This window comes from Zalophus californianus, chromosome 13 (assembly GCF_009762305.2).
Source record: "Zalophus californianus isolate mZalCal1 chromosome 13, mZalCal1.pri.v2, whole genome shotgun sequence".
Taxonomy (NCBI): domain Eukaryota; kingdom Metazoa; phylum Chordata; class Mammalia; order Carnivora; family Otariidae; genus Zalophus; species Zalophus californianus.
Window position 1 is genome coordinate 33,793,583 of NC_045607.1, and position 22,242 is coordinate 33,815,824.

Here is a 22,242-nt window from a genome sequence, read left to right on the forward strand (position 1 = left end):
TTGGCGAGGACAGCCCATCTCCCTGAACATAGGCCATGTTCTCTGCTTATTGTCAGTAAGTTACAAATAAGTCAGTGCCCATTGTCCATCTGCTGGGGGGGGGGGTCACTGGAGTTGTCCCACAAGAGAAAAAGACTTCTTTTATATGAGAAAGATATAAATCTCTTTCTTGTTTATGCCATATTATTTTGGGTTTTCTACTATATATAGGCAAATCCAAGCCTAACCAAAATATGAGCTTTGCCACTGAATCACTGTGTGATCTTGGACAAGACAGGTCCCTTCTCTGGGGACAGCCCCTTGTAGTGGCAGAGACAGGTCAGAGGCAGCTTGCATGATTCTGAGACTTGGGGTGCTTTTGCCTGGCTGACACCCATGTCCTCTTCCGTTGGGAACAGTACATCAGTATTTCTTTGGGGAACTGCCCCTTCCCCACCCTCTGTCCTGGTTAAGTGAGGCTGACACCCCTCCCTTGGGTCCAGTGGAGCACATGTGACCCAGGCCCCAGCAGCTGTGGGATGCACAGAACTGGCTGAAGGAGACCAACCTCATGTGTGGATCCACTGTTGCAATGCCCAGGTGTACACATCAATTTGAGGGCTCGCGTGTATGCACTCTTCTCGGGTCTTCCCCAGGGCCCCTTGTGTGTGCCTGGCTATGGACACAAAGCCTGGCTGCCGTGTACTGCGTTCCTTTCTGTACCCATGCTACTCCACCTTCACACCCCAACCAGCTTTGATGGGGCCTGACCTCACTGAGCATCCATGTATGTGGCTCTGTATCTGGTCTCTCATTGCACAATTAGGAAACTGAGGCCCAGAGTGAGTCAGGGACTGGTCTGGGGCTCAGGAGGTGGGCAGAGTCTAAAGGAAAAGGAAGAGCTTTAGGCCAGGGCTCAACACCTCCCGAAGGGGTTTACTTGATGTTAAGAGTCTCTAAGATCCTAGGGGGACCCCTGTCTATCCCCTTGCCATATAGGGTCATTTTCTTCTCCACATCCTCACATGTGCACAGACATACTCACTCACATTGACTTCTCAGGTGGGGACCATGGAGGTGTGGTCAAGAAAGAGCAGACACAGGGGAACTTACAAGAGGGAGAGTTAGAAAGAGGTTGGAGGCAGCTCTGTCATGGGGCAGGGACATCCATTTTCCTAACGACCTGCTCAATAGGGGAATACCTAAGGTCCCAAGGATAGCTTTGAGGGGACAGGACTGGGGTTTTGCAGTCCACCTCTGTGGGCACCTGGAACCACAATGAGCCCACAGCCCCTAGTGTGGACAGTAGCTACAGAAGAACAGGTCAGGAGACAGATCCGCAGCAGACCAGGGGACAGGCGATGCAGGGTGGGGGACAGGTGAGGAGGACAGGATGTGCCTGGTGTGGGGGGTAGAAGGAGCTGGGAGCAAGGCCAAGGCTCCCTCCAGGCTCCCCTTCCCCAGGACCTCACTTGTGCTTCTTGGGATCATCTCCAAAACAAATGACTTGTCCCCAAGTCCTTGTCCACATTTGGGGAACCAAAAACTATGCTGAGATTCTCTACAGGCTGTGTGCCTTTGAGCAGGTTGTCTCAGCCTTTTGGACTTGAGCTTCCACACCTGTAAAACAGGGACAAAATCCTACCTCATCAAGACATTAGAAGAGGTTAAAGCATGGGAAAACCCAAACTGATGCAAAATCAAAATGCAAACCAGGTAAAAGAAATAGGAGTTGATGAAGTCAAGGAAGGAAGGTACGCAGGCTGTCCAGGTGCCACAGAAAGCTACTGGTCAATGAGACTCGGCATGGTTAGGCCACCTAATCCAGGAAGATGAACTCAACAAGGAAGATGGCACAATGGAGCTTTCCAGAGAGAAGGATCTGAGTCTCACAAGATTAAAGAGGCCCACAGGAAAACTAAGGAGGCCTGGAAAATTTTCCTCAAAATGCTTTAATTTGGTCAGGCAAATTGCCAAATACCCAGTCAAGACTGGATTAATTCCCTGTTGGTTGCATGGTTGCAATTATTTTACACTGTTAAATGTAAAATGTATTCATGCCCATACATTTTAATCATTTCGTTTTCCAAGATGAAGGGTCAAGTGTCCCTATTGGAATCATGTCCTCTGAAGTACTGGTCTTTATTTTAAGTGGCCCACTCCTGTGACCCACCATTGCTGCTAACCACGTGGAACTCCCCTTTTCACCTCCACGCTCCTCATTGGAAGTGATCTCCACATGGGCAGAGACCACACCATGTCCTGGTCACCGATGAGGCTACAGCGCTGGGTATAGAGCAGGGATGGATGGGTGGACAGATGGACAGAAGGAGAGAGAAGGGTGTCCATTAAAAATGAGCCTTTATGTGGGGTGGGGTGAGGGTGTCACAAGTACAGGCCCTGGATCGTATGCACGGAGCGCTTCCAGCTGTCCTTCCAGCTCTGAGCCTCCTTCACCTGCACCATGTTGTCATTCTGGATCTTCTTCAACTCCTCTTCAAATAGTGCTAGATATTTCTGGGAGCAAAGCAGCAGGGGGAGGCCAGATGAGGAGGGACTTCTGGACTCTGGGCCCTAACGGAATGCTGTAACCCACTGGCAGGTAGCTTTTAACCTACTCCAGGCACTGGCAAGAACTCCACAAATCATCCTGCATGTAATCTGCCCAACCACCCATCAGGCAGGTCCGGTTGTTCCCTCATTTTATAGATGTGGAAACTGAGGCTCAAAACCTTGCCTGGGGTCACCCAGCTAGAAAGAACACTTGTTCCTAACTGCCATCCAGCGTGGTGGCCTCCCTGGAGCTCAGGGCTCTCAGCTTCCTTGGAAGGCTGATCCCTCCAGACCTTGAGCACTTACTGAACTCAGCAGAGTGGTCCCCTTCTCCCTGGAGCTTGGCGTGGTGGCCAGGGAAGGGCCTGGGCTCTCCCAGCATGGGGATCAGCCTATCTTGTCCATGTCCACCCAGTGCCGCCTACTGCTACCGGGGCTTCTGTGCCTCTGACTAGTCTGGCCCCTCGCTCTAACTCAACCGTTCCTCTGGAAGGTCCTCCTTCATCCTCCAGTCTGGGTGGGGTGTCCCTCAGCACTGGGGCTCATATGCCACAAGAGCCACGCTATCACTGGGATTGGACATGACCTGCAGATCTCATCCTTGGGCCTGAGAACATTAACTGTCTTGAGTGTTGACACCACCTCTGGGGCACCCTGATGTGGGTCATCTGCTCCACGGGCCAAACCCCAGGGCTCCCTGTGATGGGAAGCTCCCTTCTTCCCAAGGCAGCCAAACAGCTGCCCTGCGCTCCCTGGGGCCTGCCCAGCGCCCCCTGGTCTCTCCACTCACCAGGTAGACGGCATCTCGGGCTTCCACAGCTGCCAGGTGGCCCAGGGTCGTTTTGGTGGTGGTGATGGATGATGTTTTCCGGAGGAGAATCTTATTTTGGATGGTGACTTCAGTGGGTTTGATTCCTGGCCACTTCCTACAAATAAATATGCATGTCAAAGGCGGACAGGCTTGTCATCATCATCGGTCACAGCGCACCTTCCAATCCCGGTGGAAGAGTTTAGCAGATCTTTTTTTTAAAAAAAAAAAAAAAGATCACATCTGAAACATCTTCATTAAAAGGAAAACCCTACTGAGCATTTAACATTAAGCTTCTTCAAGTTCTTTTTTGTACTTTCACGCTGTTTAAATCCGTGTGCGTAGACGGTCTTGGCTTCTGCGTGGGGCGGGGGGTGCGGGGGGAGGAATGTCACACCTCTGGTTGTCTCCCTTTGCCAGGCCTGTTTCCTCAGCAGGGGGCCGGCCAGGAGGCAGGCACCCATTCCTAGCCCATTTTTCCTACTGGGCTGGGCAAATCACTACCTTACTTCTTCCAGAGCCACATTCTTGGAGCCCACGGAACAAGCACTTTGACAGCTCACATGCAGTGGTTCACAGTGCCACTGGCAACTCGAGAATGTGCCCCATACTGGGATGGGCCTCCCTTTCTTTGCAGGCCCACCTTTGTGGGTCCTTAGCAAGGGAACTAATAGCTGCTGAGCCCTTGTTATGTGCCAGGAGCACTCTAAGGAAGACCTCGTTAAACTTTCTCTTTATAATACCATGGAAGTTGGGCTGCCATGCCCATTTCACAGGTGAGGAAACTGAGGCTTAGAACATAATGCCTTTCCGGGATACCTGGGTGGCTCAGCCATTAAGTGTCTGCCTTCGGCTCAGGTCATGATCCCAGCGTCCTGGGATCAAGCCCCGCATCGGGCTCCCTGCCTCGTGGGAGGCCTGCTTCTCCCTCTCCCACTCCCCCTGCTTTTGTTCCCTCTCTCACTGTCTCTCTTTCTGCCAAATAAATAAATAAATAAAATCTTAAAAAAAAAACAAAAACATAATGCCTTTCCAAGGCTTCCAGGTGCCCCTAACCATTCCACTGCCCTGTGCTCCAGGAAACACGGCCATGGATGATACCCCTCAGTGCTCTCGGCTCTTACCTGCTCCCCCGTTCAATCAGGGGCTTTTCACTTTCTTCCTTCAGGGAAAGTCTAGCAAGTTTCCTCCGTATGAGGATTGATGTTTTCTGTTTGGGGGACTCCATCCCTGACAGGCAAAAGACAGGTTATCACCATGGCCTCACGCACAGTCTAAGATCGAGGGGATTTCCCCCTGACCTTACGTTTGGAGGGATGAGGACTTGCTCCCCCTCTCCCCACTTGGGAGTCTCCAGAGGGACGCGGAGCCCAGTCCCACAGAGAAGCTGAAAGCACCAGATCTGTAGGCCTGGGATGGAGGGGTGGCGGCCAGTGGCGGCGGGCAGGGGGCCTGGCTGAGCGATGGGAGGTATGGTTTAGGTGTTCTTCCCAGCTCCAAAGCCCAGGGCATGATGCTTTGACCTTCGCACAGCTTCCATGAGCCTCCAGATAAGCTTTGGTGTAGACTAGCTCAGATGGGTTCTGAACGAAGAACTACCCCTGGGGCAAACACATTCAAAGTCCCTCTGATGTCTGGCTCACTGACCTGTCCTTTGATGTGCTTTCCTATGGGGTGAAAGCCAGCAGGGAAGGGCAGCCCTGATCTGCCAGGGAGGGCAGGGCCAGGCCACTTGGCTCCGAAGCCTGAGTTACAGCAGGAAAGGCCTCCTTGGGGGCTGATAGAGGGGGCCTCCCCAGCTCCACGGTTCCTTCCAAGGTACCAGGAGTACCTTCCCTGCTGGCTGCTCTGCCCATTCTCCCTAATCTCTAGCCCCGCTTCCCAAACAAGGCTCACACTGGCTGGAGAGACCTCCAGTACGGGAAAATAACCAGTGCCTCAACATCCATATACATGCTGACCCAAAAAGTCCACTTCTAGGAACCTATAGCCCCAGAATAGAGATATAAGGACGCAGATGCTCCCTTCAGCACAAGCACAGGAGTGAAAAACTGAAAATGGCCCAATGTTCAACAGCAGGAGACTAATTAATAAAGTATGACACACAGCAAGAGAAAATGCTCAAGAAGATGACTGACTTGGCCAACGTCCACCTGAGGGTGAATTAAGTTATAAAAGAGCACACACCCTATAACACCCCCCCGACACACATACTCAGGCCTGTGCCCAAAAGGAAAGGACTGGAAGGATGAACAGCAAATAGTAAGGGCACTCTATTCTGGGTGGAAAGACTGTGTTCTTTACTTCCTTTGTAACTGATAGTGAGTTTTTAATTTTATTATAAAAAAATGTAGTGTCCTTGTAATGAAAGCTTTTTAAAATAAAAATATTTTAATTACTCACTAAGTTAGTGATAAATTGATAACATTTAATACATGATTCACATCTTTATATAGTAGCTTGTTAGGAATATCTGTCCAGTTTGTGGTTTGTCTTTCAATTTTTCGACATTTTTCTTTGTTTTTATTTTGGCCACAGAGGAGTGTCAGCCATTTCCTTAATGGCTTCTGGCTCTCATCTCATACTTAGGAAAGCTGCCTTTACCAAGATTATGAAAATATTTACTATTAGGGTTTTATTTTTTTACATATAATTTTTGACCCATTTGGGGATTTGCTTTTTTAATTAAAAAAAAAAAACACCTTATTTTTAATGAAAACAAAAATCCATCAGTCCTGTCAGTGGAGAATCTATTTTCATTCTGGTGGAATTGGGGGAAAAGCAGATGCCCGTGGCCCATCACCCTCCACCTCACCGACCCCTGGGGCCCAGGCAGAAGGCCGGTGGTACGACTTACTTGCAACCTGGACATCGTCGATGGTGACCACTTCATCCAACTGCAGCAGGAACTTCTCGGTGAAGGTGGCCAAGCTGGCTATGAAAAACCGGCCGTACTTCCTGGTGAATTCCTGGGGGAAACATGGGCAACCTGGTGTTGCAGGGAGAGGAGTCTGCCTCCAAAGGCAGGCTGAGGGAGGACTTGGGGAGCTAGTAGGTGAGATGAGACCAAAGTCACGTGTCGGCTATGTATGTCCAAGGTAAGTGGCATCTGGTCCTCAGCCAAGAGGCCTCTCCCAAGAGCTGACTGGGCTTGAAGATAGGAAATGATTCAGAAGTGGCAAAGGGATGCCCACAAACAATTCACTAAAGAGAAATAAATAGACATGGATCTCGAAAAAAGAGGTTCGCATTAGTAATTTTAGAGTAATTCATTTAGAAATCAAAAGATGCATGTTAAACCAGCCAATAATGATGAACTAACCCTATAACACCTGCCGACTTTCATGCCCCTCTTCGGCCAGGGCGCCAGGTAGGGGCCATGCTCAGCACTGTTGCTGGACTGTCAGTCGGGGGTGGGGGCGAAGGAGAGGCCTCTCTGGGGGCAGTGCAGCCCTCAGCACCCAGACCTGGGAGTCCATGGCACCACTGACCTCGAGCTTCTCTTTGTTTGCCACAATCACAGTGTCTAAATCATCCTGCCTTTTCTCTTCCACTTGACACAGAGACTCCATTTCTTGGAAATGTGTGGGATGTCCAAGATTCAGATGGAGCTTCTGGGCATTTTCATCCTTCAATCGAACAATCCAGAAATCAGTGGGGGTTTTGACCTGGTCTCTAGGTCAGGACCAAAATGTCATTGGCCCATGCCCTCTGCTAATAAAGGCCAGGGCCAGAATGATGTGTGCTCTGACCCAGGTGTGTGAAGGGCCATGGATGGGCAGAGGAGACAAGATAGGGGCAAGGCTGGAGCTGACGCTGAGAGCTAGGGAATGGGAGAGCCAAGCAGCTGCCTCAGCACAACCAGGGCCTTAGTCCAATAAAATTGATGGCATCCATGTCCCATGCCTCCAAGGACCAGGTAGACCATCATTGTTGATGTCAATGACCACACTCGCACAGAAACAGCAAACCCACCAAGTAAATCCAAAAAGAAACTTATTGAACACCTTCTATGAAGAAGGTATTTCTCCAACGCCCCATGCCCCTCGGACCCTGTCCAACAGTCCCAACCTGGCCAGTTCTGCCTATGCCTTGCCTCCATTTCTGAGCTCCCAGGGCCCTTGGTCCTGGAGAGGAAGGGCTAGTCTTGGGGCTCCCACCTTCCTTTCCTCCAGCTTCTCCTGATAATTCCGGAACCGTCCCCGGATCTCTTCGGCAGAGGCACAGAATCTTTTCCAGTGGTTTTCCTTGAAGTTCTCCATCACCAGCCAGCACACCTGGGGCAGCAGCTCCTCAAATCTCCTCAGCTGGGCCCGTAATTCTATAGGAATTGGAGGTGGGGGAGCCAGGGGAGGGGACAGAACAAAGCCAAGGTGCTGCAGTGATCGCTCCCACAAAGTCCCAAAGCAGTGTCCCAAAGAGAAAGACCTGGTCTACAACGTGGCAACAGCTATCTCATCAGAAGGGGTCGGGCAGTCAGAGCAGTATAGAAAATACTGGATTAAGCAAATTCAAAGTCAAAGGGCTTCCCTTGAACACTCTGCAGGACTTCCCAGCTCATGAAAAGTTCAGTGAGTCTTGAAGAGTCTGTCCCATCTGTTACCCTTTCAAAGACTGCCTTGATTCTAGTCCCCTTCTGTCCCTCCGGACCCCTAAGTAGCTCTATGTTAGGCTTACCTTCTCATCCATATCCCTTTACCTCTCTCCCAGATTGTCATCGCTTTGTTTTTCTGCTTTGTATTTTGGATATTTTCTTGATAGTAAAGCCATTCATAATTTTAAATCTTCAACTATTTATTTTTCCAATTTAGAAGTTCTATGTGGTTCTCTTTCCTACCTACTTGGTCATTTTAATAGCCTCTCACTCCTTACTCATGTTTCCGGTATCCTTTTCTAATTAATTCTAATAAATACATGATTTTGTATTCTGTGTCTGATATGTTCAATATCCAAAGTCTTTACTGATCTCATTCTGCTGTCTCACGCTTAAGGGGCCCATTTCCCTTGAGTGTGTGTGTGTGTGTGTGTGTGTGTGTGTGTGTGTGTGTGTGTTGTTTGTCCGTTTTTTACTGTGAGCTTTTATTTTGGGCATTTGATTTGTGAGAATCCTTAGAGGTCTGAACTGAAGGCGGGTTTTTTGTAGAGAGGATTTATAGTGTCTCCATTGATAAGCAGCTGGGCACCACTAACTCAAGATCATTTTAAGCTAAATTATCAGCTGGAAGTCTTTTGGATGATCCACAAAAACAAAGTCAAATTCAAGTGCAAAGCCTGTTTTATAGTTATGGATTCTTTTATTTTTTAAGATAAATTTTATGTATTTATTTGTCAGAGAGAGAGAGAGAGTGCACAAGCAGGGGTGAAGGGCAGAGGGAGACCCTGGACTCAATCCCGGAACCCTGGGATCACGACCTGAACCAGAGGCAGCTGCTTAACCAACTGAGCCACCCAGGTGTTCCAATAGTTGTGGATTCCTGTTGGAGTTTTCCTTCTGCTTTCCCTAGTAGCAGGGTTTTTAATAAGACCATTTCCTTCTAGTCGCTGGTGGTGGTAGTGGTGCAGGAGCAGGGAGAGGGACTTGGTTTCTGTCCCATTCGTCCTACTCTGCAGCTGGAGCCCTGTGGGGTCCCAGTTTTCTGTGGCTGTGTCCTTCCAGACTTTCTACCTTGGGTGGTCTGGGGCTTTGTCTCCTGTTCCCAAGGCCCTGGAGGCCATGAAAACAAAGTCTCACCTGGGAGTCAGCAAAGGCCTTTGGGCAATGTGTTACTATTCAGTTTCTCTCTTGGAGTTCCTATTTTCACCCAATTTGGGGCCTTTGTGTGTTTCTTACTTTACAGCTAGCTCATCAATACATTCAAAAGACTTTATCACAAAAATATTATATCCGATACTTTTAAATGTTTTCAGTGGGAAGGTTGGTCAGGATACTGGACTCCCACGCTGTAGGAAATGGAAGTCTCCATTTAATGGGAGCTGTGACTCTTACGGAGAAGAACATAATCTGCAGCATTTCCCAAACCCATGTGACCACAGAACATTTCTTTTGAGGAAGGTCATAAAGGATGGGATCCCAGAGTTCATGTGGGGAAATTCTGAGCTAGAGAAACAGTTTGAAGTCCAGTCGCTCTACTGTAACAGCAGTGAGACCCACTATGGGTGATTTTCCCTGGATGTGGCAGGTCTGTGACTGGCTGAATCCTCAGAAAAGCCTTATATGGTGAGTGTTGTCTTAATCTCCAGTGTACACACAAGGAAACTGAGGCTCACAGAAGTGAGGTGACTTGGTCAAGGTCATAAGGTGGGGAGATGGCAGCGCTGGGTCTTGACCCTAGGTCTGGGTGTCCCCTGATCCTCTCCCTCTTCTACCCATGCTTCCCCTCAACCAACAAACAGGACTGTGATGGGCCCTCAGGCGTCCTGCCTTAGAAGGAGGAATAATTAGGACTTACAACTGCATACAACATGCATGGCTATAAACAAAGATGCAGAGGAATGTGGAGAGATGGGCAAAGGTGGGAGCTGGGTGTGTTTTCACAGCTTCTTTAAGGTCATTACAATAAGTGTGAATGGCACAATGTATCCTACCTGCCTGTTTTCGTGTCCCTACTTTCCAGGAGGCTGTGCCTATCAGGGTCATCAGAGGCCAGCACAGGCCAGGCATACAGTAGGCACTTAACAAATACCCATGGAAAGTTTTCTTCAAACGGTCAAATACAGAGTTACCACATGACCCACTCCTAGTTATGTACATCCAAGAGAAATGAAAGTGTACATCCACAACAAAACTCGTGTGTGAATGTGTGTAGCAGCACTATTCACAGTAGCCAAAGGTGGAAACCACCGAAGGAATGGATAGACAAACTGTGGTACGTGCACACAATGGAATGAGAATCGGCCATAAAGAGGAATGAAATAGGTGTCACCTGATACAACATGGATGAACCATGAAAACATTATGCAAAATGAAAGAAGCCAGTCACAAAAGACGACACGGTACATGGTTCCATTCATATGCAAGCCTGGAATAGGAAAATCTACAGAGGGAGAAAGTAGCTGAGTGGTGCTGAGGGCTGGGGCAGTGACAGAGGGACAGGGGTTCCACACCTGACAGTGGTGATCATTGCCCAGGTCCGCGAGTATACTAAAATCCACTGAATTGTACACTTTACATGGGCGAATAGTATGGCATGTGAGTGTCTCGATAAAGCTCTCAAAAGTCATCTGGGCAATGAACAAAACATTCTTAATGATGCATATCACCAGATTTCTCAAGAAAAGTGATCTTTTTCAGCATTGTTATTTCTCCCAGTTAAATCCGATCAATGCTTTTACCTCATGCTAAGATGTCCGCTTTTCACAGGGAGGCTCCTGTGCCTCCCCTGGTGACCTCCAGGTCAGGAAGGCGTCCTCTGGGCTTTGAGGTCCAGGCTCTGCTCAGGTGGTGGCACGTGCCATGCCCCTGACCTGCCCGCCCGCCTGCCGCCCGCACCCACCTATGAGGCAGGAGTTATGGTACTCGTCTGTCTGCATGTGGTACTCCAGGATCTTCTTGCAGATGTTCTCGGCACACTGGTCAAAGTTTTCGTACATGCAGTCAGGCCTGGTGATGGTGCGCTTCTCTCTGTGGTAGAACTCCTGCAGGAGAGGCTGACCATCACCACGGGGCTCTGGAGCATCACCATGGTCCTACAACCTCCACCCTGTTCTCCACGCTGCCTAGCCCTTTCTCCTGATGGCCCCTCTGCCAGCCACACTCTTCCTACCCAACTGCCCTTTTCACCACTGTCATTATCCCAGTCACGAGGCATATGTGACCAAATGGCAAAACTCTATTGGTCCTTCAAGACCCAAATGGAATCTTATTTCAATGACTGGGTTGAGAACTTTCTATGATGCTTTCTATTAAGTGCCAAGCCAGGTACTAGGTAGGCCAAGGGCCACAGATATGGAAGACTCAGAGCCCCTGTTCTGAAGGATTTGCAGCCCAGTGGGAGGCTGACAGAAACATGCACAGACAGCCCTGTGTGGGGTGTGCTGGAACTGGGCACTGGGTAGCTCCCATTGGAGGCCCCCCAGGTGCCTGCTCCAGCAGCCTCACCCAGCTCCCTGTGGGGCCACCATGTCTGTTGCCCGTCTGCAGGATGCTGGCCTCCCAGCGACAGAGACTGGGCTTGTTGCTCTTGGCTCACCCAGTATCTGACCCACAGTGTCCAAGAGATGTGTGGTGGCTCAATAAATGGATAAATGAATGAATGAGGTTTAATTTTTAGGAAAACAGCACATGAGGTGACAGAAGCTAGGTAGCCGTGTTCGTGGGAGCTGGAATTCCTCAATTTCACCCATAAGGCCATTATCAGCAGAACAGAAGAGGCAGAGGCAGCTGCCGATGTGTGGCCAGCAGCCGGTCAAGGGACAGGCAGAGGTCTGTGGCTAGCGGCCCTCACCTCTACAACGTTCAACAGATGCTCATTGCTCTCCCAGAGGAGGGTCAGGATGATCCCTTTAAAATCCCTGCAACACACAAAAGACAGATCCCTAAGGGGCCTTATCTAATCACATGAAATGGTGTGGACAAAACCAAATGGACAGAACATTCTGAGTGCACAGTGGCCCAGCCAGAATTGGACAGTTCCTGTGATGCCCAGGTGTATTGTCATCCGATATTTCTATTTGTCTAGTTTAATGCCTCTCCTATGTGACAATCTGGGTTTGGCCCCTTCCAAGAGTCTATTCTTTCTTGGCCTCATCACTCCTTGTAGCTACTTGCTCCTGCCCCAGGACCTTCGCACACACTGATTCCTCCCCCCAAGAACACTGCTAACTTTCCTGTTGGTCACATTTTCTACTGCTCTTCCTCAGATCCCAGCTTGGTGGCAATTCTCGACCATCCTATTCCCATGCTTTCAGAGTGGTTCTCAGCCCTACAACACTCCCCACAGGGGGATTTGGGATTGATTTGTGTGACTGGCTGATTAACCTCTATCTCTCCCAGAAAAAAATGGTAAAGTTCACCTGGACACAGACTGTTGTATCTATTTTTGCTTACCATGGAACCACCAGTCCCACTGCAGTATCTGCACTTGTCAGTGCCTCGGGATCAGTTGAAAGAAGAAAGAACAATTTCTTATAAATGTTAATCAGATGAGCAAGCAGACTTCCTGTAGGACCAAACATCCTCCTTCTGGCACCTCTGGCCAGTAGGCTGACTGTGTGCACACCAGGGCTCTATTGAACAAATCTGCACAGATGCACTGGCTATTCCTGTCCAGCTAGGTCAACCTTCTCTATAGTAGGAATGAAATAAGGGACAGGTGTCTTAGAACCGCATGTAGCTGTGGGACACTTAATTTTGCACAATTTCTGTTAAGTGATGCAGCGACTGCTGTACACACATGTTGTTGGCCAATTTCTAAGATATATGCATATCGGTCACTTGATGTTTCATTTGAAAATGCACTCATCATAATTAAAGAAAATTAGAAATAGACTGAAGAGCAAAGGAAAAAAATGAAGGCTAACATTTTATGATATTTCCTTCTGCTGCTTTTAAAATCAGTTTGGAATTAGGTTCATGTATATTTTACATTCTGTTCACTTGCTAAGTGTTCCCCCACATTAAGATATCTTTTTAAATGGCTGTGTAACATCACTGACTATATAAGCACCATGGTTTGCAATCTCCTATTTTTGGAATGTTAGGTTTTCCCATTTTTAACCAGGATAAAAAGTATTGCATGGCGTAGCTTTGTGCGAGTTCTCTCTTCTCGATAGGATGGTTTCCTCGGGAGAAACACCTAAGGTGGTGCACGACAGGCATAATTGTATGCCCTTTACTACCTTCCCAAACTGCTTTCTGGAAAGATCTTTTGCTGTTGGCTATGACAAAAACTCTTTTTGGCCAGCATTAGACAGACTCCTTTGTATGTTTTCACTATCCCTTCCTAAACAGTCCGCTGTGTGATTCATGCCACTGGCATGATTTGACTAAAGATAATGTGGAACCTCAGTGGCTTCTCTGGGAAACTTCACGTCTCCCCAGACTGGCCCATCTAAGTCCTCTGCCTTCCCCTCACCTCTGCTCCTTGACTTCCTCCTCTCCCCACCTCCATCTCCCCTTCAATTTCCTGGTACCCTTCGACACAACCCCCTGCAAAGCCCCACCTCTGTCCACCCTGCAGGACATTTCTCTTCCCATTCCCGCCCTCACCTCCCACAATCCCTTGAACTCTAGGCCTCCCATCCCTCTCGGGGCTCTCAGGGGACCGGGGAACCCTAAAAACAAATGCCTGAGACTGAAAAGGAAAAAGGGCTAGTTGGAAATAGGTTGAGCATTTTAGCCACTCATATACACCCCAGAATTCAAAAACTCTTATCGAGTATACCTGTTTTCATGGCAATACAACTATTCACAGGAGTTCAGTAAGAATCCATCTTCCTTATAATGGGACATAACTGGAAGTGCTGCTATATAAGCAAGGCTTTGACTGGAATATCATACGGAGAAGGACACATAGAATCAGATGTGACCAGACAATTTTAAGGAACTAAGGTCAACTGCATGGAGTCAATGCTTTTTACAAAGCCCTCTTGGAAAAAGCAGCCTGTGCTTGGCTTACAGTGTTCCCAGCCTTACGGATGAGGAAGGAAGACCCCTTTCTGGCAAGCCCAGGAGCCTAGGATACTGTGGGGCCCTCAAGAAGAGAGGGTTTCACCTGAATCTAGAGGGAGTGCAGGTGAACTCTGGCCTGGCTTCCTAGCCTCAAGGGGCTTTTGAAAGTCTAATCTGAAATTCTTTATGAGGAGTTCCAGCAACACAAACTTAAAGAGATCTTTGTGGTCAATTACCATTCTTACTGCACCTACATAAAGAATCAGGTCAAATCTAAAGAGATCAGGCTTGTTTTGTAGCAAGCATCAGAAAGAGGGGTGATAGAAGTTTTATGCCTCAATGGAAAACCACAACACACTCTTGTGGGTTAGAAGATTCTAGTCCTGTTCACTGTCTTTCAGATTTCATTACCTACCTGTAAACTGGACTGGGATCTTGCCATCTTGCACAGTTTGTCAGTCCTTACCAAACTCTCAGTTCTTCTAGTTTCCTTCAATATCTGGCTACAACTCCCCCAGTTAATGTTTCCAAATTCTCTCCCACCCTGCTGACTCGAAGCCACTGAGAACTAAGCCTGGCTGCCTGGATCCTTATTGGGACTTTCTGTTGTTTATAGCTGGCTTTCCCTCCAAAATCTAATGAAGTCCAGCAAGCTGATGCTGGACAAAGGGCCACCATAATGCCTGGAGCTGCTCCTATGTGGGCCACTCAGGATGCTTCAAGTCCAACATCTAGAAAGCTTGACCAGCTACCCTACTACTGAGTCTCAACGGATGGTTCAGCTGGTCTTTAAGGAACAAAAGTTGACTGAATGAGAAATGAACTTATACTGGTCAAAGGAAAGAAGAATGTCTCTTCTTTCCTTGAATAAGAGGAGGGACTGACCATGACTCTTTGCTTGACCAAACTTTAGAGAGGCTCTTCTGAGCCTACTTCTTGACTGGGCCTCATCCTTGGGCACGGTCTTTGGCCTGCTGGGTCCTACGTGAACAAGATACTGTTAATTCAGTTTAGACACAACCTTCCACCCTCATGTTGGATCACCTTCACAATCCGATCACCACGGCCTGCCTGCAGCAAAAATCCTGCTAAGTAGGTTTAGCAAGAATCCTACTACCCTTGAATTTTCCATCCACTGACTTCCTCACTCTGCACATTAGCTATAGATCTTCTCTTGTCCTGAATGTATTCTGAGTTGAGTCCCACCCCTCCCCAGCTGGAACAGTCTTGACACCTATTGCAATGGTCCTGCATGAAGTCCTCCTCACTGTTTTAACAAGGATCAGAATAATTTTTCCCTTAACACCTCATACTGGCAGTGCTGGGAGGGACCATCTGCACCCTCCCATGATAAACTGGGAACTTCCTCTAAAGTCTATTTACATATTGGTTAATCTCAGGCAAAATATGTAATGGATTTCTTCCCCTTTCATTTGTTTGCATTCTAGTGAGAATTCGTGTTTTCTCCAAATGTTTGTTCCTAATTTTATTTCCTCCTTGCGTGTGGTCTCTTCCAATTCTCCCCTTACCCTACTGAGTGCTGGAAAGTTCCTTAACAATTTGCTGGGGGAAGGTGGGGAGGGAGAGGAGCCAATTTTTGCTTTGTTGGCCTTATTTACCACTATTGTGTCTTTGCTGGTTGTTACTAACTTTTAATTGCAGTTTATCTCAGAGGAGTTTAAAAATTTATTTGCCAAAATTTTCCATCTTTTTCCTTGTGATTTCATCTAGTGTTTCTTGGGGTGACAATCCTGTATACTCAAGGGAGGCCTGTGGGTGACTTGCTGGCTCCTCCCCACAGCTCCAAGAAGAGGATCCTCTTCTCCCCACAGTGCACAGAGAAGATGAAGGCTTGAGGGGAAGTCACTTAGCCAGAGTCCCATCGTGGGGGGCAAAACATCATCAGTCTGATTCCATTTTCTGACCAATTCACCACTGAGGTAGGCCAGGAAAGTCTCTCCCCTTTCAGAGATTTCATAAATGCTCGATCTATTTATTATTTTTTCTGTTAAGCCTGTGATTTTTTTTTTCACCACAAAAATACCATGATGCATCCATATGGTGGCTAACTATTTAGCAGTACAAAGGGATGAACTATTGATACGTGCAACAACTGGGGTGGATCTCAAGGGCATTATGTTGAGTGCAAAACGCCATTCTGAAAAGGTCATACACTGTATAAGACCATTTATATGACATTCTTGAAGTGACAGAACGTTAGAGATGGAAAATGGATTAGTGGCTGCTCAGGGTTAGGGATGGTGAGGGAGGCGGGTAGGTATGGCTATGAAAGGATAGCATGAGTGACTGAACGGTTGGTGGTGATGGCACAGTTCTGTTTCTTGATTAGGGTGATGGTTATGTGAATATACACATGTGATAAAATGACAGAACTATACCAAATGAAAGAGACAGTCAAGGTTTTAATGATAAGGAATGTCTTTTTGTGTGGGGGACAAGGGAGCATCTAGCTGCTGACTTAGACCCAACTTCTAGGCGACCTGAAGTGAAAGCCACCCTTTTTTTGCAAAGTTCACAAAACCCCAGAGATAAGACCAGTGGAGCAAAAAAGACTGATAAGTAGGGGTGCTGTGATGGTGAGTTCCCTGATTAAGGGGGGGTGTGTGCATCCATTGTAGATTTTGACTTTCTCTGAGGGCCCCCAATTTTCTGAAGTTGAAATCTTGCTTGTTTGCTTGAAATGTAGCCATATTAAGTGGAACAGAGTTTGCTTGAATCAATGAAATAAAGGAAAAGCGGAATGGGGGAGATGAAGCATTAAAAAATTGAAAAAAAATACCAACACCCACAGAAAAAAACCCCCAACCTAAAAGGGGTATGCTGCCCAACTACCCCAAAAAGCTTAGCTTGGAAAATGAGAAATTTTGGTGAAAATGTCTTGCAGTGAATTTAGGTGAACTGGGATGAGACACATTGACCTTGACCCTTACCTATTCCCCACACCCACCTCTCCTTCTTATTTTCCCCCCAGCTGTGTCTGGTTCAGGCACCTGCTAACTGAGACAGTGGGTTAAAATAGAGTTAAAGGATAAGGTACCACTTACTCAGCTGGAGGCGGTGGCTTCTCCCCGAGCACCTGGTACTTTCTGTCCATTCGGTTGGGCTTGGAGTATCGTGTGATGCTGTGAGACACAGGCAAGTCAGTGCTCTGGAGGCTGGGGTGAGCGCACAGCTCTCCTGTGGCTGGAGGCTCCAGGCCTGCCTGTGGGACACTGTGACTCCCGTGTCTGGGGCAGAATCCTTCAAGATACTTCCCTACTCCCCATCTGCTATGGAGACAACCTTATTGTGGGGGTGAAGTCCTTATCCCTAAAACCCACCCCAGGACCCTGAGAGGGAGGGAAGGGCCAGAAATTGTGCATCCTTGCTTCCCTGTGGTGAGGACCCAAAGAAAAACAGGTTGAGGTGCTTTTCAAATAAAAGGACACTATGCCCACACCCAAAGAACAAATAATCCAATCAAGAAATGGGCAGAAAACATGAACAGACATTTATCCAAAGAAGACATCCAAATGGCCAACAGGCACATGAAAAAGTGCTCAACATCGCTCGGCATCAGGGAAATCCAAATCAAAACCTCAGTGAGATACCACCTCACACCAGTCAGAATGGCTAATATTAACAAGTCAGGGAACGACAGATGTTGGTGGGGATGTGGAGAAAGGGGAACCCTCCTACACTGTTGGTGGGAATGCAAGCTGGTGCAACCACTCTGGAAAACAGTATGGAGGTTCCTCAAACAGTTGAAATTAGAGCTACCATTCGATCCAGCAATTGCACTACTGGGTATTTACCACAAAGATACAAATGTAGGGACCCGAAGGGGTACGTGCACCCCAATGTTTATAGCAGCAATGTCCACAATAGCCAAACTGTGGAAAGAGCCAAGATGTCCATCGACAGATGAATGGATAAAGAAGATGTGGTATATATACACAATGGAATATTATGCAGCCATCAAAAGGAATGAGATCTTGCCATTTGCAACGACGTGGATGGAACTGGAGGGTGTTATGCTGAGTGAAATAAGTCAATCAGAGAAAGACATGTATCATATGACCTCAGTGATATGAGGAATTCTTAATCTCAGGAACAAACTGAGTGTTACTGGAGTGGTTGGGGGTGGGAGGGATGGGGTGGCTGGGTGATAGACATTGGGGAGGGTATGTGCTACGGTGAGTGCTGTGAATTGTGCAAGACTGTTGAATCACAGATCTGTACTTCTGAAACAAATAATGCAACATATTTTAAGAAAAAAGAAAAAGAAGAAGATAGCAGGAGAGGAAGAATGAAGGGGAGTAAGTCAGAGGGGGAGACGAACCAGGAGAGATGATAGACTCTGAAAAACAAACTGAGGGTTCTAGAGGGGAGGAGGGTAGGGGGATGGGTTAGCCTGGTGATGGGTATTAAAGAGGGCACATTCTGCATGGAGCACTGGGTGTTATGAACAAACAATTAATCGTGGAACACTACACCAAAACAAATGATGTAATATATGGTGATTAACATAACAATAAAAATTAAAAAAAGGACACTATGCCCAGTTAAACTTGAATTTCATCAAGCAGTGAATAATGTTTAGTGTAAGTATGTCCCATGCAACATCAGACAACCCTAAGCAACATCGACTACATTTTGTAACCACTGAGAGACTGACTATACAAATGGACAAGAGCTGGACTCTACATAAAAAAAGAACTCTGACCCAGACCCTGCAGCAACCTGCCCAGGAAACCAACTCCTCATCTACCGTAAACAATTCAGGAAGCCAGCGTGATACAGGTCAGACTTGCAGGAAGCCATATTGTTACCTCTTGTGGCAATCCAAAATGCTAAACAATAACTCCTGTAACAATAACTCCAGCTCCACAAGGCTAGAACCTGATTACTAACTGACAGCTTCCCTAAATTTTATCCCTGCTTCCAACTTAGGACCAACCAGAGAAAGCCAAATACACAGCCCTAAGTGATCACATCAAATGCCTGCCGCTAGCTGGTCTACCTCCAGCTTCCCCATGTCAACAGCTTCCGTAAAGCCACACCTAAAGCCCTCCCTTTCTCCACCATACAGCCTTTTCACTCCCTTGCCTGACTTTGAGTCTCTGCTAAAACCTAAGTGATGATGGCTGACCCCCTTCCTGTACCACGCTCCGAATAAATAGGCTTTGCTTTTCTCATTTGGTTGGTCTTAGGTTTATTTCCACATTGCAGATGGCATTCATGTTCAAAAGGACCTCTCAGAGGTATGCAAAGCAGGAATTTCCTCACTACCACTTCCTCAGAACCAGGAATTAAACCATATAAATGACGGCTCACAGAGAATCCAGAAGTCAGTTTAGCCACTGGCTCTGTTACCCACCTTCTATAAAGTCAGTGTCAGGGGAAGCGGGGCCCACACTCACTGAGCCATGAGTCTAATGACCCCAATGGGAGCATGGTGGGCAGAGTGCATGGCCAGGATGCAGAGGTCTAGGATTCCTCCTGCAAGGGAAGCCATCTCCAATGTCCCGCTATATTTACCAGGATGATGGGTATGGGAGGAGGCCTGGGATCCAGCAGCTGTCACCATGGAAAGCCACAGAACATCCAGATGGGTTCTCAAGGTGGGAGGCCCATGTGAGCCGCGTCACTCAGCAGGAAAGTGCGCAGACCTGACTAAAGCCAGCTTTAGAACCAACCTCTCACTGGATCCCTTGGGGTCTCAGAGCTGTGAGCACAGGTGGTACATTCTGAGGACAGTGTGGTGAAGCAACAGGGTGGTCTCTGGCCTAATGTCTGGGGGGTGAGGGAAGGCATCTGGGAAGGGGAGATCCTGGGCAGCCCGGCCTCCCTACCTTCCTGTTGAAGTGGCACTGGCACTGGACAAGGCTTTCCTCATGAAATGTTCCCCCCGGTTCTGGTGTCGCTTCAGGCCTTTGGGTGATGAGTGAATGCCCAGGACAAGAACAGAGGATCCGAGGTGAGGATGGGCCAGGTGGTAACACCAGCGCCCCCACCACCAGTGCCCTGAGACCCACAGGCTGCTGTGCCTCTACCTGTCTGGGAGCGTTCTTTGTCACACTGCTGGGTTGAGCATTTTTCGTCAGGAAGTCTGAAACCAAAGGAAAGGAGATGAGCTTTCCCCCCGTGACCATGAGGACAGCTCAGGCCAGGCACTGGGTACCATCCCAGTTAGCCCACAATACCATGTGTATCAGTCCCATTAGAGCCCCATTGCAGAGGAGGAAACTGAGGCTCAAGAGGAAAAGCCCCTATACAAAGTCACAGGCTGTCAGGGGTGGGAACCTCATGTGTGGGACCCCACACATGGTCCCTGAAGGCTCAGGGCCATAAACTATGGTGGCAGGGCCCTGTTGTACACCCCATGGCCACTCACTTCAGGATCTTCTTGACCACTTCCACAGCTGGGTCTTCAATCATGGGCTTCCCCATGCGGCTCGGCTGGGCGAAGGACTCGGGGGTGACCAAGTCTATCTTGGCCTCCTCTTCAAGGGCTTCTGAAGACATCATGATGTCACTCTCTACCTCTAGGTCGGTCATGACATTGTCCTACAGGCCCAAGAGAAGGACCTGAGTGGGTGGGCCCAGCCTCAGTGCCAGGGATGCAGGCAGCCTGGGTTCATGTTCCCAGGGCCTGCTGCTGGAGGCCAGCTGCCTGATTCTCTGAGCCTCGATTTTCCTTTTAAAAAATGGTAATGGTCATATCTCCTTCAAAGTGTCATTCATGCATGCATGCATGCATTTTAGTGTGCATGTTGGCTTTCAAAATGTTTCCCAAGTACCTGCATTCAGCAAGGCTCTGGGACACAGTGTAGAGAGGTAACATGTGACCCTTGTCTTTACGGGGTGTACAGTCTGGTCAGAGAGACAAACATTTAATATGCGTTTCTACAAATAAATATTTGGTCAAGACAGGGACCAGTGCTGTGAAGAAATTCCAGAGTCATGGACTTATAAGGCCATGTAGATATGTCCAGGCACTGTTCTTGAAAGGGAGGAGTGAATGAAAGTGCCCACAAGTGAGTGGCCCAACACCCCCCACAAGTTGGATCTTAGAGAAAGGGTAGGAGCGGTGGCCCACAGTGAGTGCTTAGTTAGGCTGATTCCTGTCTTACTGAGTCTCGTCTCAGCAGGGGGCTGTAAGAGGGCAGGACCCCAGCTGGACTCCCGAGTTCTGTCTGGAAGGGCGCAGTACCGGTGGTGTGATGGAGGCTTAGTATTGGTGGCGAAGAGACTCCCCGTAGAAGGAAGCACTGGTGGCAGTAAGGTGGCCAGAACAGAACTTGCGGGGGGTCCACTTATGCCCACACTGGGTCTATGACACTCCCCCCGTGGAAGTTGGTTGGGTGCCTCAGGCATTCAAAGCCTGGTGTGAGAGGCTGAGTATGGGGTGAGGGTGACACAAGCTCTGCCCTTTTGGGGCACAGAGTCCAGAGGGACAGCCCCTACAATGGAGACCTCACTCTGGGGTCTGTGAGAGAAGGCTCAGGGGTAAGCCATGTCTTTGGGGTGGGAGTGAGGGTGAGAAATGAAGAGGCCATGGAGGGCAGACTGAGGAGGCTGCTGTAAAGGCCCAGTCTAAGGGTCTGGATTTCACCCTGAAGGCAGAAGAGTGACACAGTCAGACTGACCTTCTCCAATGTTTGGTCTGGCTGCAGCTCAGGGAGTAGATCATGAGGGGCAGTGAGAGGGAAAGGGCCCACAGGTGGGCAAGGAGAGGGGGTGAGGGTGGGGTGGGGAGAAGCCAGTGGTTGCTCATGGGTGTGGGTAGGAAGGAAGAGGCTGGAAGGTAAGGTTGCCTGAGAGCCAGCTGGTGGGGTAAGCTGAAGGTCCTGGTGGAGATGAGGAGGTGGTGTCAAGAAGTGAGGGGTCTTCTAAAGAGACCAAGGTGAGGAAGTGGCCTATCTGGGATTTGAACCCAGATCTGACTGCATAGCCTATAGTCTTTCCAAGGCATCCTAGTAGGCCTGGTGTCTAATAGGAGCCTGGGAGTCTCCTATTCCCTTAGGCTCTGCTGAGTCCTGTGGGTCTCCTAGGAGCTTAGACCTGATGGCTCCCCCACCGTCCCCCACTGCCCAGTCCCTTCCTTTACTGTCCGTTACTTACAGTAAAGACCACTTGAGTCACAGACACTGTGTCCAGCCTACAATTGAGGTAGTGAATCCTCTGGCCCAGTTTTTCTTTCCACGTCTGGACGAAGCCAAGGAGGTCTTCCGAGGTCACCGTCTAGGGGAAGAAAGCCACAGGAAATAGGCTGAAGGACGGCCAGTTG

General features: G+C 48.5%; 1 protein-coding gene across 2 annotated transcripts in view; it reads right to left on the reverse strand.

Annotated features, from left to right (window-relative positions):
- Positions 1-1,957: 1,957 nt before the first annotated feature.
- Positions 1,958-22,242, reverse strand: part of CCDC180 (coiled-coil domain containing 180) — a 63,227-nt gene continuing 42,942 nt past the window's right edge. Inside the window, exons 27-39 of one of the 2 annotated variants that reach the window (XM_027616950.1) lie at positions 22,077-22,196; positions 20,347-20,519; positions 20,006-20,061; positions 19,805-19,883; positions 17,015-17,092; positions 11,785-11,851; positions 10,834-10,975; positions 7,501-7,661; positions 6,832-6,969; positions 6,198-6,309; positions 4,465-4,570; positions 3,323-3,458; positions 1,958-2,496 (exon numbers count right to left, since the gene is read on the reverse strand). In XM_027616950.1, the coding sequence (XP_027472751.1) occupies positions 2,365-2,496; positions 3,323-3,458; positions 4,465-4,570; positions 6,198-6,309; positions 6,832-6,969; positions 7,501-7,661; positions 10,834-10,975; positions 11,785-11,851; positions 17,015-17,092; positions 19,805-19,883; positions 20,006-20,061; positions 20,347-20,519; positions 22,077-22,196 (1,500 nt within the window). In that variant the 3' untranslated portion in view covers positions 1,958-2,364. Of the gene's footprint in view, positions 2,497-3,322; positions 3,459-4,464; positions 4,571-6,197; positions 6,310-6,831; positions 6,970-7,500; positions 7,662-10,833; positions 10,976-11,784; positions 11,852-17,014; positions 17,093-19,804; positions 19,884-20,005; positions 20,062-20,346; positions 20,520-22,076; positions 22,197-22,242 lie in introns of those variants that run through there. The other variant, XM_035723834.1, reaches the window with a different exon arrangement.